Here is a 16,108-nt window from a genome sequence, read left to right as displayed (position 1 = left end):
GACTTTATACTATTACTATTATAACTACTCTACTAATTGGATAAATGTAATATAAGTGAAGAACCACCCCAAAACAGCAAAAAGCATCTTCCTGAAGTATAAAACGTTTTTTTCGAAACGATAAAAAAAAGAACAAGTACCATTTATAATGTATATATATGTATATATAGCAAAAACAAAAAGTTTAGTAGTAAAAAACTCACTTGGAATACAATCCTATAATATATTTTCACCGAAAATAGAAATATCAGTCTGAAATTCTCAGGAATCACCGAGGAGGCTATAAAAAAAATATCGAGATCATACCACCCCCAGAACATCCCCTAATCCCCTAATTTAAAAAAAATAACCACGGCGAGGATCAGTCTGAAATTTTTAGGGATTAATTAATGGTATGACTAAATATGGAGTTAGATCAGATATTAAGTTTAGGAAATACCTTACTATGTTGACAATTTAGATGAAATTTCATTGACATAAATGGTGGATAAGAATATTAATCTAATAAAATCAACAAAAATCAACATTTTTTTCACGTTTTTTGTTTATTAGATAGCGTGACAGCTGAAAGAAAAATATGATTATAAATCTAAATCTCGCCTCAGTTAGTTATGGTCAAGAATTGAAATCAGACAGATTATGGAAATGAAAAATCTAGTGAAAGGATGGTCGCTGCCTCTATGGATAATTTAAAATCTTCAGATAAAAAAAACAACAAACCTACTGAAAGAATTCACATGTTAGCAATCTAATATTGATAATAGAAATGAAAAATCTGCAGAAAGAGCTTTGGTAAAAATAGTTTAGAATGTGATGTTGGTAATAGAAACAAGAACACTGCTAAAATAACTAATGTATCTGCTATGAATAGTTAAGACTATGATACTGATGATGAAAATTACAAATTCAAATTCATACTGAAACTTGTGCAAATCCCTATTTATCTGGTTTTCTAGGGAAAAGTTCACAGCGAATAAAGTGTATTTATAGTAGTCGACTGGAATCCCTTAGAAATTCCTTTATAACTTTTTTTAGTTATTTGCTAACAGTAGCTTGAGTGAGGAGATGATTAGGTGATGTTCAGGGGGTGGTATGGTCTCAATATTTTTTCTGCCTTTATTGTGTCCTTGTTGGTAATTTCTAAAAATTTTAGATTGATCCTCGGCCTTAGTTAATTTTTTCAATTATTTACTAACAGCTGCGTTAGTGGGGGGACGATTATTGGATGTTCCGAGGTTGTTATGATCTTAATTTTTTTTTCCAACATTTTTATGGCCTCCTGGAATATTCCTGAGAATTTTAGGCTGATACTCGGTCTTTTCCTATTTTCGGTCAGAATAAATTATAGGGGTTATATTCCAAGAATGACTTTAGAGTTTTTTACACCTAATCTCTTCGAGATAAAAAAAATATATAGAAAATTATAAAATCTGTATATGTCCAATAGTCTAGCAATAAGATGATTTGTAACTAGTGTAATCAATTATTATGTTGTTAGCAATTATTATATTGTTAAATTAGTCATCTCCTTTAAACAAAACTAAATCCAATCATGTTTTTCTATGTTATTTAGAGGGCTGAAACTGTATCATTATTTAGATATATTAATCAAGAACACATGTTTTTCTATTAAATGAAAGATATTTGTACTTCACTATAAAAATTTTGTTAACAATATAGTGGCAAGTATTTCATTTATATACTTTACATGATTTCTTATAAAGATTCAGAGTTCTTACTATAAAGACTGTAATACTTACTATCAATTTTTTCAACTCAGCTGCTAAAACATTTACAGAGTCATCAGATTCACTTTCTGACACATCACTAAAAAAAATATTTGATATTAGTGAACATCATTTCATGCTAATATTTTGGCTGAAACTCCTTTTCTAAGTATTCTTCATTTCTTTCATTCTATACTTTTTTAATTTATGAAAATATACTTAGATACCTGGTAAGACAATGGCTGTCTTTTTTATAAAAAATGGTGGCACTGCAGCTCAGGATTTGGTTATGTCTGAACATAAACTATCAGCATTACTGCAAATTTGCTTATTAGGTGTTGAGTTTGGGAGCAATGTGTCCTGGTATAGTCACTTAGCTGAATTAGCTGAGGTACCTTCACAAAAATTTGGAGCCCTCTTAAAGACCATAGAGCTGTATACTCCTCAACAGCTTCTAATCAACTACAAGGCCCAGATTTGTCTCTCTTTGGAATACTGCTCACACATTTGGTACTCGGCTCCCAAACATAACCTTAAGATGCTTAGAAACTTAGAGCATAGAAGAAATATTGCTGACATAACTTTATTTTATCGATACTACCACAACAGATGCTCTACTAAGCAGTCCAATATAATCCTGCCTAGAGCAGTATTTACAAGATCTACTTGACAGGCAGACGTGGCTAATGAACAATGAATTTGCCTGCAGACGCCCAGAACGTTAAGTTATCAGAACTTTTTCCTTTGCAGAAGTGCAAACCTGTGAAATCAGCTAACAAAACACAAATTTTCCTAACACTACAACTTACAGAAGTTCAAGAAAAATATCCACAGGCATCTCCACACAGCAGGTACCACTCAAACTACTCAAGTGTAATAGGATTTACCCTCTTGAGCTTGATTTTTACAAAATAAATAGAGGAGAACTGAAATATGGTTTGTATGAATTTAATTGTTATAATGAAAATTATTTTCAACAATTCCTTAATGCAACTTGATTCAAAGGTAAAAACAAATCTGTGTGAAAGTAGAACGACTTGAAAAGTAATGATCAGTTGATGATAGGTCTAATTACTACTTATAAATTATTGGAGTTAACTTTGATTTGTTTATGTTTATATGTCACTTTATGTTTATATGTCACATATCAGATTTACAAAAGAAAGTACTTTACTTTTATATATGAAGTATTCAAATAAAACATTTAATTCGTAGAAATGAACATTATGCAGCTTCGGTTATCTCCATAAAATATTTGGAGTTTACTAAAACTTCTATTTATATGTTACTTGGCATATACTATTAACAAATAAAAGTCCTTTATATATGAGGTATTGAAATAATAGATTTGCTTCGTAGAAATGAACACTATACAGTTTGGATTACCTTTATACAGAATGTTTATACTTACTATTGCTGAGAATTATGTTTATTCATTTTATATTTTCAATCAAAAATACATCCACTACACAAGCTGCAATTCGTAAATTGTTTTGTTACATTCATGGAATGACTCCGACACAATAAATTCTTGAAAAATTAATTATTTTGCGCTTCGACTCTGTATAATATGTTTAGATTAATTTTCAAAACTCCAATCACTTATCTCCAACGGTTTCATAATTAAGACAGATGACATGACAGATAGTACGTTCAAAGTAATTGTTTTATACATCCGATAAGTAGTTGCATTTCGGGTGCATTCCACTAAGCATTCACGACAATCACGTTAACGACCCCAATATTTCCACTTAATACATGTTAGTTGGTAAAATGTTAGCAGCCATTTCATGTATGTCATATGTCAGTTGTCTAAGTTGTCGTTGAAAATGATCTGTAAGATAGCAAGCATATTTTTCTTTATATATTAATAAAATATTTAAACTTCAAGAAAGTAATCATTATTTCAACGCAAGAAGGCCCTTCCAAGTAATAATCAAACAGTACAGAGGGTGGTGCGTCACAAGAATACTTCAAAAGTATTCATAATATCCCATACTGCATCAAAGAATGAAATAGAACTTACCATTTGCGTGGCTTAATTTTGAAAATTCCGCTAATTCTTTTAACGCTCACTTCGACCGATATTGACAAGGGTAGTCATAAACGTCAATCATGACGCCACGATCGCAGTCGCTGTATGGAACTCCCAAAAGAGTTTTTCTGATGCCGTAAACGCTTAGTGGAATGCACCCATAGAGAAGCTTTGAAGTAATAAATTTTTAATACCAACATTTGCTGAATATTTTTCATTCACTGTATACAACTCTTTTGATGATGAAAGGTTACCTAGCATAGATGAAACGCATGGCGTCCATTTTAAAGCATTAGTTTGTAGCAGATATGCCACCCACCGAATAGTTCTGTTAGGTTTTTACAAGAGTTCAAGGGCTTCGTCCGTTGAATGTGACCATAAATAACGTACATGTATGATGCTGTGAGACAGATCTCCGTGAAGTTAGTCCCAGAATTCAATTATTTTAGAATTTCATTAATGGTAATCATTAGAAATGAGAGAAAAGAAAAATTGTCTGAGCGTAATTAGTTTTTATATAAAATCGGTTTCAATTTATTGTGTGAAGCTGGCTACATAATCCCGTGAAAATGAACTTGGAAGTTTAATTTTTTTTATCATTCTTATCAAAAACTCTGCATGGGAGACTTCACTTTTCGAACATTTGATATCTGCTTACCATGGCAGAAGTAGCTCTCCTTACATAAAAGGAAAAACTAAAACCTGCATAATGTAGGCAGCAGCAAATAATTAGAAATTAGATGAATGGAAACCATCTGATTGGAAAATGATTAGAAATTTTTTATTTGTTATGTTATTCTATGTTTTGCTGCATAAACCCAGACTCTAATATATGTTTTTGTCGATAACATAAGTATATCCAATACAAACTTACAGAAAGGAAGAGTAGACTATTAATAAATTTTATTTAGATTAAAAGAAAATTATTGAAACTACTTAACGATCGATTATTTCATTTGCTTAAAAACCGTAGAAATACTCATACATACACTTTTCAACGGTTATTTCATATAACAGTTCCTTATGATTTTTTTTATTTATTTGCCCCGTTTTGTATATGGTTACATCAGCAAAAAAGTTTAAACTAAATAAAATTCCAGGATAATCTCTAGAAAATTCTGAACTACCCAATTATGGTAAAGAACAAGGTAACGACAGTTCCTCGTCAAAAATTGAAAGACATGGGATATAGGAGTTTTTTAACATTAACGATGAGAATTAATAGAATAGAAATTTAACATTGAACTGTTGACTTTTAAGGTCTGAACCTTATAAAAAGAATATCTTGTTACTTATGAGAGCAGAAACAATAATATTATGTGGTACCTATGGTGATAATTATTGTTTTTGTTGTGTTTTTTAACACAAAATTACTTGAAATATAGGCTTAAATCGGTTCAAACCCCTGAATTCAGGGGTTTAATTTGATGATAGCTTACAGACCTTTAAACACGGTTTAACACACGGTGTAATTCAAAAACATAATTAAGCCAGTGTTAAACTTTGAACCATTGTTAACCGTACAGTGCAAGTGGCCATTAACTATACGATAAACATTGCAATTGATAAATCGACCCTCAATTACTATTAAAAGCTGGATTTATTGAAAACATAATAACTTTAATCAGTTGATTAAATTGTAAGATAGTTATCTGTGGCAGATAAGTCAGTTAACTGGATGATAACATAAATGAACATAAATATTTCTGAAAAAATAATTAAAAACGAGAAAGCAATTTTACTGTTGAAAGAAGAAAATTAATGCTGAGACTTGCTAATAAAGAATATAATAGAAAATAAAAGAACTGATAGAACAACAAAATTATATACTTTTTCTCTTACTACATAGAGCCTTCGTTTGTGATGAAGCAATTCCACGACTGGTCATATTGTCGTAGTGGACAAAGATTTTATTTAATTTGTATACACAGAATTAAATGTTTCGATCTCTTTTTTTATTGAAATGAATATCTTTGGCTAAAAAATTGGAAATAAAACAATATTTTTAATGTAAATAACACAATATTTGTCCCCGAAGACAATATGGCGGCTGGTTGTTACGTCATCCTAAAATGAACTATTAAATATCTTATCACTATCCAACACGTGATTCATTAAATCCATGATATCATAATGAAAACAGAAAAAATTATTTATCGATTGAAGAATAACGACCAAAGAAATCTGTTATATTTATTCATCACTATTGCCAACATATCTTACCTGTCAAAGTAGTAGAGACACAGACCTAAGGTCTGTGAGTGGAGAGAAATATCAGAAAAATCGAAGTTGAAATTTACTTGCAGAAATTATCCGTCCAATATCTACCTCAAGGATTCTTCCACAAGATGCCTGTACATTACAGGATAAAAATTGCAATGGATAAACCGATTTAATCCATTGTGGTTACATAGTCCAGTCTCGTTAGAGATTCTATCGAGGTAGAGGGTGTAGCAGAACTTATAGAGAAAATATATTTTTGTTAAAGTTAAAATACAAATAATTACTTTTTCAAATGTAAAGTTTATTTTCTACCTAATTTTTAATAATCTTTTGTTTTTAGGAATAATTATAAAACAATAAAATAAAGTTTTGAAAAAATGCCTCTTATTAAACAGCTGTTTAACGTCAGTCCGTATAATCTGTTAATGTCATTATTGTTATACAAATTAGTTTATTGGCCGCAGCCACTTACCCAATTTGTTAGATAAAGGTGTTAGTTAAGTTTGTTTCGAAATTGAAAAAAAAAAAATTGTGAAAGGCATATTATAAAATTGACAACTTATGGTAACGTTTTCCGATAAAATTCGTCTCAATGTAAATGTGATACATATGTTTAAAGTGTGAATCCCCTAAAATGTCTTATTTAAGAGGATCAGCAAATTATGTTTGGTCTACCACAAGCATTCTTGGAAAGGGGGCAACTGCCACAGTTCATCAGGGTGTAAATAAAGTTAACGGTGAACCAGTAGCTGTTAAAACATTTAATCACATCAGTACTCTTCGACCACAGGAAATACAACTTAGAGAATTTGAAGTTTTACAAAAAGTGAATCATGAAAATATAGTAAAACTTCTTGCGATAGAAGAAGAACAAGAAAATAGAGGTAAAGTTATAGTCATGGAATTGTGTACAGGTGGAAGCCTTTTCAACATCTTAGACGATCCTGAAAATACATATGGACTAGAAGAGTCGGAATTCTTATTGGTTCTGGAACATCTTTACAAAGGAATGAAACATTTGAGGGATAATAGTTTGATTCATAGAGATTTAAAACCAGGTATTTTATTTTAATAATATTGATGATGTCCTATAAGTTGAATTTTATCTAGGCATTATGTGAGGAATCTTATTATTAGTTTACTTACTTAGGCTCATTCTTTTCCAATAATAAGCACTTCTTATTGTTTTGATTGGTTAATTATAAAACAAAAGAGCTTGAGGATTTGCTTATGAAATGGGTGTTTTTTTGAAGGTAATTCTACATCCGGGATAATATATTGTTAATTTTTCATAGGTTTCTAGGTAATTGATTATGATCTTCTATCTCACATTATTTGGAAAAGAGATTTGATTACTGCAACAATAATTGGATCACTTGCTCTTTCAATATTTTGATTTTGCAACTTCTTGAAGTAAGTCCAAGGGCAGCTTTATGCAAAAACTTTTAAACCATTTCTTCCAAAGTTTTGAAGAGTTTTCTTGTGCACTGGTACTTGAATTTGGGTATGGAACTATTACAATTTGAATAGTTGAATATACTGAAATACCTTAAGTTAAATAAAAAAGCATTCATTTATCTCGTTCTTTTTGGATTCATTACCCATCAATGCACATATGCACCCATTATCCTCACAAAAACAAAAGACATTTATTTTTTTTCCTTTTCTTAAGTAAAGTAAGAGCACTAGAGCCAGACAGTGCCCCTATAGCTGACACTTTTTAGTTTGATCCCCTGAATTAAGAGAACTATTGCCTCCATTTGTCTGTGGAAGTGGAATACTTCTATCCACAGCTATAAACAGTTTAATTTATAAAGAACTAACCTTTGGGAACAAATTTCATAGAAAATATTCTGAGATGAAAAAATGGGACCTCCCCAAATGTTTTCTTCAGAACAAGAAGAAAAAACTGTTGGATTAAATTTATGGCAAAGTGGGAGTTTCTAATAACAAAGATTAATTCAATATTGTGAGCTAGGAAACTAGCAGATGAGGTGAAAATCAATCTTAATGCAAAAAATTACAAGGTCAGACTTAGATGGTTTCAAGATTTTATATTGCCATTCAAATTTGTGCCATTAGCCAGAATTTAACTAGAAGTTTTTAAAAAATAATTTTTACTCAAGTACCTAAATAAAATCTGCACGTGTCAGATACTGATAATAATGATTTTTTGTCTCTTTTATTCAAAAAATTAGAATTATACTATTTCATTTTTCAACATTCTGTTTATTTCAATTTTGTCATTTAGCAGTATTAACAGACTGTCTGCCACTGGTACTTAGCAATGTTTAATTATGGTTATGCCATGTCTAGTATAGGACCATTTTCCCTGACACTTTCAATTCTAAAATGTTCACAGTGAGAGAACCCCTTTGAATTTACTACTGTGAATTCTTTTTATTTCTATTGAGTAACTATAGTTTTTTCAAACTTTCCTTCTTCATTCTCTCATAACCCTATTCACAGTAGATGTTTTAGGTTTTGAATTACAAAAATTTCGTTAGCTTTTGTTTAAAATAATTGTTATAAGTATCTCTATGTAAATCCAAAAAGTATTTACTGTTCATTCAATATTTTAAGATATACAGTAATTTTTTATATTTTATTTATATAAAAAAATAGTAATTTACATAAGAAGCCCAAACGAGTAGACAAGATTGTAGAGCGAGCAGCAAATGAATCCGAAATAACACTTTCCAGTCAAGTTATTTTGTATGTTCTTAGCAATATTTTTTGTTTGTAAGTAAATTGTCTATATATCTTTCAGAGACATTGGAAGACTTCCAGCCACCATGTCTCTTTGAATTTGTGATATTTCCACCATTATCAGCAAATAGCATTGCAGAAGTTGTATGAAGGCAATGTTCTGTGTAATTTGTAAGTTTTGGTAGCTTTAAAAATTCTGCAAGTTTTAGCCCTAAATTCCCAAAACTGAATACCAACAGGCTGAATCGAACATTTTCCTTTTTTATAATTTATAAATAATTTGTGGAGTAGGGGATAGCTGTACTGACAAATGTTGTCCGTATATTATCAAATTTTCTTACAACAAATGTTTTTGCAATGTGTGATATCGAATCTGATATTTTTATGAGCAGCATGTCTTCCTTGTCATTTATGTGATCAATTTTCATTTTACTTAGTTCTTTACGTACCGTCTAACCCAAAAATTCTTACTACCTGAAAGTAAAAACAAAATTTTTTCTTACAATTGTGATTTTTCATTAAATTGCGTTAAGCATTATGTACGTTTCATTGACGGATTCCCTAACAAATTTATTAGTTTGTTTCCAGTGAACTTCTAATTTCTTTGTTTTATATCTGGGCAAGTAGACAAGTGGGCGGGCGAGCTGCAGGCGAGTCCGAAAATACATTTTCCGGTCGTGTTATTACATTATTTTTGCGCCAAACATGTGGATTGGTTATAAGGTTATAAACATTAATATAAACTTTAGGTTATTATTTTTTGGTAGATTGTAATCTATCGAAGTGAAACCGTCAAATTGTGAAACGGAACGCACCTCGCGCGACATATGCCCCACGCCGCCATATTTGTTTGTAAATTCGTTTGTTGGCGAATGTGAACAAACAGTATTTTGGTGATTGTAAATTGATTTTGTATTGAAACTCATAGCTTTAGAATTAGGTATACGAAATTGTTAGGTTAGGTTAAAAGATAAATATGTGATGCCAATATTTGCGGTTTCAATATTTCTAAATTTGTGAAAACATGTTTATCAAACAAAAGTTTTCTGATAGAAAATTTCATTGTTTTTTCAATTTTAATTTGTTGTTTGAGTAGAAAATATTGTTACCTTTTCGATTTTTTTATTTTGATACCATGAGATGTCAGAATTATTGATTACCTATTAAATAATGATTTCTTCGTATTCTCGCAAAAATAAATTGCGGGGTCAACGTTTTTCTTCACCTGAAGAAGTGGTTGATATATTTAAATCACAGCTTTTGGCGGTACCCCAATCGTAATAAAAACGCATTTAGAAGTGTATTGATCTTAATGGAGAATATTTTGAAAAACAATAAAGCCATATCCAATTATAAATTATTGATTTTATTTGTCTATCCCAAATCTAGAGTAGCAATACTCTTACAGTTTCAGGAAAAAAATTATAACAAAAGTTGCCCAGAGGAACATGTGGAAATTAGTTTCAGAATTTTAGGTACATCACTAGAGGGTGTATTTGAAACTATACAATTAAAAAATCCAAATTATTCAAAATTCACCCAATTAAGTGGTACATCATATAAGATAATTTAAATCTTTAAAAGTAAATTATAATGCACTCATAATAATCTTATTATTGCTGCTAGATGGCGTTACCTAAAACTTGTTAAATAAAAAATGCATAGAATTTGTTGCAGAATTCGATTATCGTAAAGTAACATTTAATTGGCTACATTTTTAAAAACTTTGCTTTTTTACTTTTATATATTCGCCCCCTAATGGTGGACCTAAAATTTTGAAAATAATTTCCAGGTGTTTTCCAGAGCCACTTTTGCTATTATTTTTTTTTCCTGAAGTTGATATATAATTCGTTCCTGAGATATGGCTGACGATCATTCTTATTTACCACCCGGTACTATCATTTTTTTTTTACTTTATTTAGCGCAAATCCCTCATAATACCAAGTTAATATTTTCAATCTATGATAACATTGCATAATTTTGATTCAAAACCTAAAATTTATTGTTTTAATAATTCTCTTCTTTAATAGGTAATATAATGAAGTTCATCCGCGACGACGGAACCACAGTCTACAAATTAACGGATTTCGGAGCTGCCAGAGAGCTTCAAGAAGGCCAGCATTTTCAATCCCTATACGGTACAGAAGAATACTTACATCCAGATATGTACGAAAGAGCTGTACTAAGAAAACCTGCCAATAAAACTTTTGGTGCTACAATAGACCTATGGTCGATAGGAGTAACTTTATATCACGTCGCTACTGGAAATCTACCTTTTAGACCGTATGGTGGGCGCAGAAATAAGGAAACCATGCATCAAATAACCACGAAAAAAGAAAGCGGAGTCATATCGGGAATACAACACAGAGAAAATGGACCGATAGATTGGAAAAGGGAATTACCAGCTAATTGTCAGTTAAGTTATGGACTTAAAAAAATAATAACTCCTCTATTAGCCGGTTTATTGGAAGCAGATCCGAGAAAAATTTGGTCTTTCGATCAATTTTTCAATGAAGTAGATGTCGTTTTGTCACGGAAAGTTTTCAATATATTCCATATTAACAAAGCTCAATTAATTAAAATCTATATATTGCCGAACGAAACTTACGAACAAGTACAAAATTACATAACAGAACAAACGAACATTAAAGATACGAGTCAAATTTTAATCTATCAAAATAATTTGTTGAGAAATCTCGTCGACGACGACACGTTGGCGACGGGTTATCCAGTAACAACAAAAGAAGATCCTTTCTTTCTATTCAACACCGAAAATAATAACGTCACGGTCGTTCCTGATGTTGAATTGTTACATTTTAATGACTTTTCCAGTGTTATGTCCGTGGAAAACGACGCCGCTCAAGCAAAGTTCGCTTGTAGCATAGGACATCAATGTAAAAGATACGTCGAGAAGTATTCCTTATACAGTAAACTCATACGCGATACCGTAGAGCATTTTACAAAATACATATTATTAGAATTGAAAGAATTGAATCAAAACGCTCAACATTTATTGGATAAAACGTTCACTTTGAAAAAAACATCGGAAATTTTGCAATTATCACAACAATTAAGCGGTTATAATAAGAGTAATAATAATTTTTCCGAAAAATTGGATAACGTTAGTCGAGATTTTATTTCTTCCACAGCTGGCGGTGTTACGAATTTACACAAAACACACTGTATAGACAATACCTTGAAGTTGCAATGGGATAGTATGAGCAGAAGTTTGAATTGTCCTTATAAAACTTTAGCGCCGGCTCGAGCTAAGACGCAAGTTGAACACTTGAGGGATTCCTGGCAACACTTAGTAAGAGATCGTGCTACGCGTACTCTAAGTTACAACGATGAACAATTCCATATTTTAGAACGTATAAAAATCACTCAGACGCTCGGTAGATTAAAAAGCCTATACGAAAAAGAAGTTTTTCCGCAATATGAAATATTGGCCGAAAATTTCGGAGATTGGTATAAAATAGCGCAGAATATTCTGTTGAAAGCAGAAATTTTTATCTCGGATACTAAAAAATACGAAAGAAAATTAAGATCTTTCGAAGAAAATATCGCTATAGAAATATCAGAGTATAATGATTACGTTAAGAATAATAATAAGAACAATGTTGTTCCTAAAAAAACTAGTAATTTGCAAAGTCAACAAATTAAAAAGCATTTCGCCAAATACCATATTGAAAGTGAAAGTTTAAAAGATATTTTAAAGGAAAATACTAAACTTTTGAATAAATTGAGCGAATCTACATTGGAATTAGGAAACAAGCTTAATATTAACGAAACATCAAACGATGACTGAATTTATTTTATATTTTAGACCATTATTTGTTTTTTTTATTTAAACACATAATCCGGCATCAACTCCTAAGAGTTATTAGCAGGCGAGACATTTACAACATAGTAGTATAATTTATAATAATTTTATTTAATTTCTTATTTCTTAGACCTTTTGATATGTTTATGTTTTTAAATGCTCTTGATTTTAGATCTCTTCTGTTTTAAAATTAGTTTTTTTGAATAATTTTTGAAATATTGATAAAGTTTGACGTTTCGACTTTTCATTAAGTCTTTATCAAAATATGATATTGACACTGACAATTTGCTTATTTATAAATCACCTTCATCATGAATATCAAAATAAGGATGAAATCAACTTAGAACTTTGTTCTAATAAGAAAAATTAATTTTTCTCCAACTATAAAAAAATGTTGACATTTTTGTACTATTTTCAGGTGTAAAAACCCTTACCGCACAAAACTTTGCTCGTTGCTTAGCAACACTTTTAATCCTAGGACTAAAAGTAATTGCATTTGAGCTCTCTAATTGAAATTTGTAGAAAAAAACATTGTCTCTTACAAACTTAGTAAAACAAACTAATTGGGCAACTATATATAGGTACAATTGGAACAATTATTGCCAAAATTCAAAGCACCGCTGAAATTATCACTAACAATTTTCGAACAATTCAAAAGATTTTCATTAATGTTAGAACAACTCAAAATATTCTCCGTAACTGTTGATGAAACGTTCGAGGAAATATATGAACAGGTACTTGTACCTTCTTTGTCAGATTGCAATATTTTTCTGGCAGTATAATATATCCTTCTGCTACTGTACTCGATTTCCAACCTCCATGTGTTTTAAGACAAGTGAGGTCACCGCCACCATCAATAAGAAGTGTAACAGATGTTCTTAGCGAATATCCAGTATACTCCTTCCAATTTTCTAACTTCAAAAATTTTGCAATTTCTTGCGGCACGGCACGGCACTAATTTTGTGAATACCAACAACCATTCTTTGACACTTCGCATTAACATACTTCAAAAATAAACGACGTTCCTGTATATTTGATGGCCGAAGTGCAACATATTTTCCAAATAAACGCAAATAATTCTCGCCTATAATGGTAAATAAACGAGGTTTCTTCTTTCCTCGACCAGGACCGAGTCCATATCCTCAATGTCATCAATTTTCAAATGAACTAGTTCGTCACAACGCATATCCCCTCCAATTCCTAATAATAGAACAACCTTCATCATCAAATATAAATTATCAGGTGCCATATGCAGGAACCGATCCACTGATCCACTGATATCCAGTGTGGATCGCAACACTGAATACTGTGACCAAAGAGTGGATGGCTTGACGGTCTTCGTTAAATTTGAGTAAAAACACTATAAGAACACTCTCCGCATAGTTTTGCACATTTTTTTCTTTACACCAATCGATGAATCGCTGATATGCAAGTTCATAAACTTGGCGAGATTTGGGTGGCAAAAGATTTAGATATACTGCTTCGGCACTTTCCAATATATCCGCAGGTATATTTTCATCGTGTTCGGGATTCATTTTGAAAGCAGCATAAAAACTACTACAAAAATTATATGATTAGTACGTCTACTTGACCATGACCATGACTACCGACTTGCTATCGGTATTATAATTAATAGGTGTTCAAATTTATTATGAAATTATTAACGATTTTTGAATAAAACTAAATTTATTTTCATTTTGACTTGGTTGGAGAAAAAATAGTATATATCATACGGACTAAAAGTGCCTATTTTTACTCGCAATTTTGCATTCACTCGGCTGCGCTGCGCTCCGCCTCTCAACTGCAAATATTGCTCGTAAAAAAATATGCACTTTTAATCCTTATAATAATAATATACTATTTTCCCTAGTCCTTACATCTCAAATATATAGCAGTAGTCATTTAAATTATTTGTAGTTTCATTAGAATTAACAAAATAGAACTATACATTTTACTTAAATTATTTGGTAGGGATCTATCTACTAATCCTTAGTTCCATTTCTAGATTTTAGTGATCTTGAATTTGTTGACATTTGTATAAAAGCATTATAATGTTTTGTTTTCAAATGCGTCGCTAAATATAGGAAGTTATGGATAGGATTTATATACTTTAACTTGAAATAAATACTCAGTGATTTTCATATACAGGGTTTGTCCGGAAAGTAATAGGACTGAGTCGATTTAAAAAAATTTATTGAGCTAATCGTTACAATTCTTTAAAAACTTTGAAAATAGGCTCCTTCTGCGTCGATGCGGCGCTGCCAGCGCGATTTCCAAGCATTGAAGGCGTCACGGAAGGCATTCTCCGGAATAGCCTTGAGAGCCGCGGTGCATGCTGCTTGTATCCCCTCTGTCGTCTCGAAATGCTTGCCTTTCATCGGCCTTTTCAGGCGAGGAAACAAAAAAGTTCGGGGGGACCACATCTGGGCTGTAGGGCGGCTGCGGAAGCGTTGGAATGCCGGCCTTAGTCAGGTAGCTGTTCACAAGAAAGGCGGTGTGAGCCGGGGCGTTGTCGTGGTGCAACTTCCAGTCTGCTGCGATGTCTTGTCGGACCCGATTGACCCTTAGTTTGAGTCTCTTGAGCACTTTGACACAGTCGACGGTCCGTCTTCAAAACTTTACGCACACGAGTCACATTGTCGGTGTATGTCGAAGTCGAAGGTCTTCCAGCACGGTCTTCATCGGCGACCTCTTCCCGGCCCTCCAAAAAGGCCTGGTGCCACCGAAACACACCACTTCTTGCTAAAGCAACATCTGGGTACAATACAATTAATCTCAAAAGCGAACTAACTAATATTCGTTGAATGAACTATATATTCGTTGTTTACAAATATTTGTATTTATAATAAAATAATTGCTGATGAAGTGTTTATGATATTTAATAATATTTATATAAATGTCCTTCTAGAATTTTCTCCATGTAACTCCTCCATCCCTAAGAATGAAAAATGACGGAGGTATTTTTCATACCTTGTTTTCTTCTTTCTTCTAATTCGACTTCTTCGTTTCTTCGATTTTTTGTTTTCTTACAAACTTATATTTATATTTATGAATTAACCAAAATATTATTAAAATTATACAAATTATTATTATTATATTGAATAGTCCTATCGATACATGGCTTTGCGGATTATAAATTTCATGAATTGGTTTTATGCTTTTAGCAATGTTATTAATTTCATATAATTTATTAAAATCTATATTAGTTAAATTAGGAGATTTATAAATTTGATTATTTAAAAATTTAAAGATTAGTTTCGGTAATATTATTGATTTTCCTTTTTTAATTTGTACATTGGTTGAGAAAATTTCACTTCCTATTTGCATACTACAATTTTTTGGAATTTTTATAATCGATGGATACATTATTTTAAAATAACGGTCCGAAACACATTTAGAAATTACATCAGTTTCTGAATTTGGAATCACTAAAAGTTCGTTATTTGTTACTTGTTCTAATATTGTTTCTTGAAGATTAATTTCACTAATAACACAATTTTTACCAGAATGTCCAATTAAAAGTTCATCAGTACAGTTATCTTGTAATTTGAAAGTCTCTTTACAATAATGTTTTCCTTCTAACTCGGAGCA

At 31.3% G+C, this 16,108-nt stretch overlaps 2 protein-coding genes across 4 annotated transcripts in view; one reads left to right on the top strand and one right to left on the bottom strand.

The window, feature by feature from the left end:
* LOC130894051 (general transcriptional corepressor trfA-like) overlaps positions 1-3,423 on the bottom strand; it is a 33,434-nt gene extending 30,011 nt beyond the window's left edge. The window contains exons 1-2 of one of the 3 annotated variants that reach the window (XM_057800591.1): positions 3,139-3,423; positions 1,761-1,827 (exon numbers count right to left, since the gene is read on the bottom strand). In XM_057800591.1, the coding sequence (XP_057656574.1) occupies positions 1,761-1,827; positions 3,139-3,164 (93 nt within the window). In that variant the 5' untranslated portion in view covers positions 3,165-3,423. The remainder of the gene's footprint in view (positions 1-1,760; positions 1,828-3,138) is intronic. The other 2 variants (XM_057800589.1, XM_057800590.1) reach the window with 2 other exon arrangements.
* Positions 3,424-6,397: 2,974 nt separating this feature from the next.
* Positions 6,398-15,600, top strand: LOC130893956 (serine/threonine-protein kinase TBK1). Its single transcript, XM_057800415.1, has 2 exons — positions 6,398-7,043; positions 10,725-15,600. Exons 1-2 carry the CDS (start codon positions 6,620-6,622, stop codon positions 12,500-12,502), a joined length of 2,202 nt encoding a protein of 733 aa, XP_057656398.1. The 5' UTR covers positions 6,398-6,619; the 3' UTR covers positions 12,503-15,600.
* Positions 15,601-16,108: the final 508 nt, after the last annotated feature.

Source organism: Diorhabda carinulata, chromosome 5, assembly GCF_026250575.1.
Source record: "Diorhabda carinulata isolate Delta chromosome 5, icDioCari1.1, whole genome shotgun sequence".
NCBI classification, from domain to species: Eukaryota; Metazoa; Arthropoda; class Insecta; order Coleoptera; family Chrysomelidae; genus Diorhabda; species Diorhabda carinulata.
This window is presented reverse-complemented; position numbering and strand designations above follow the sequence as displayed.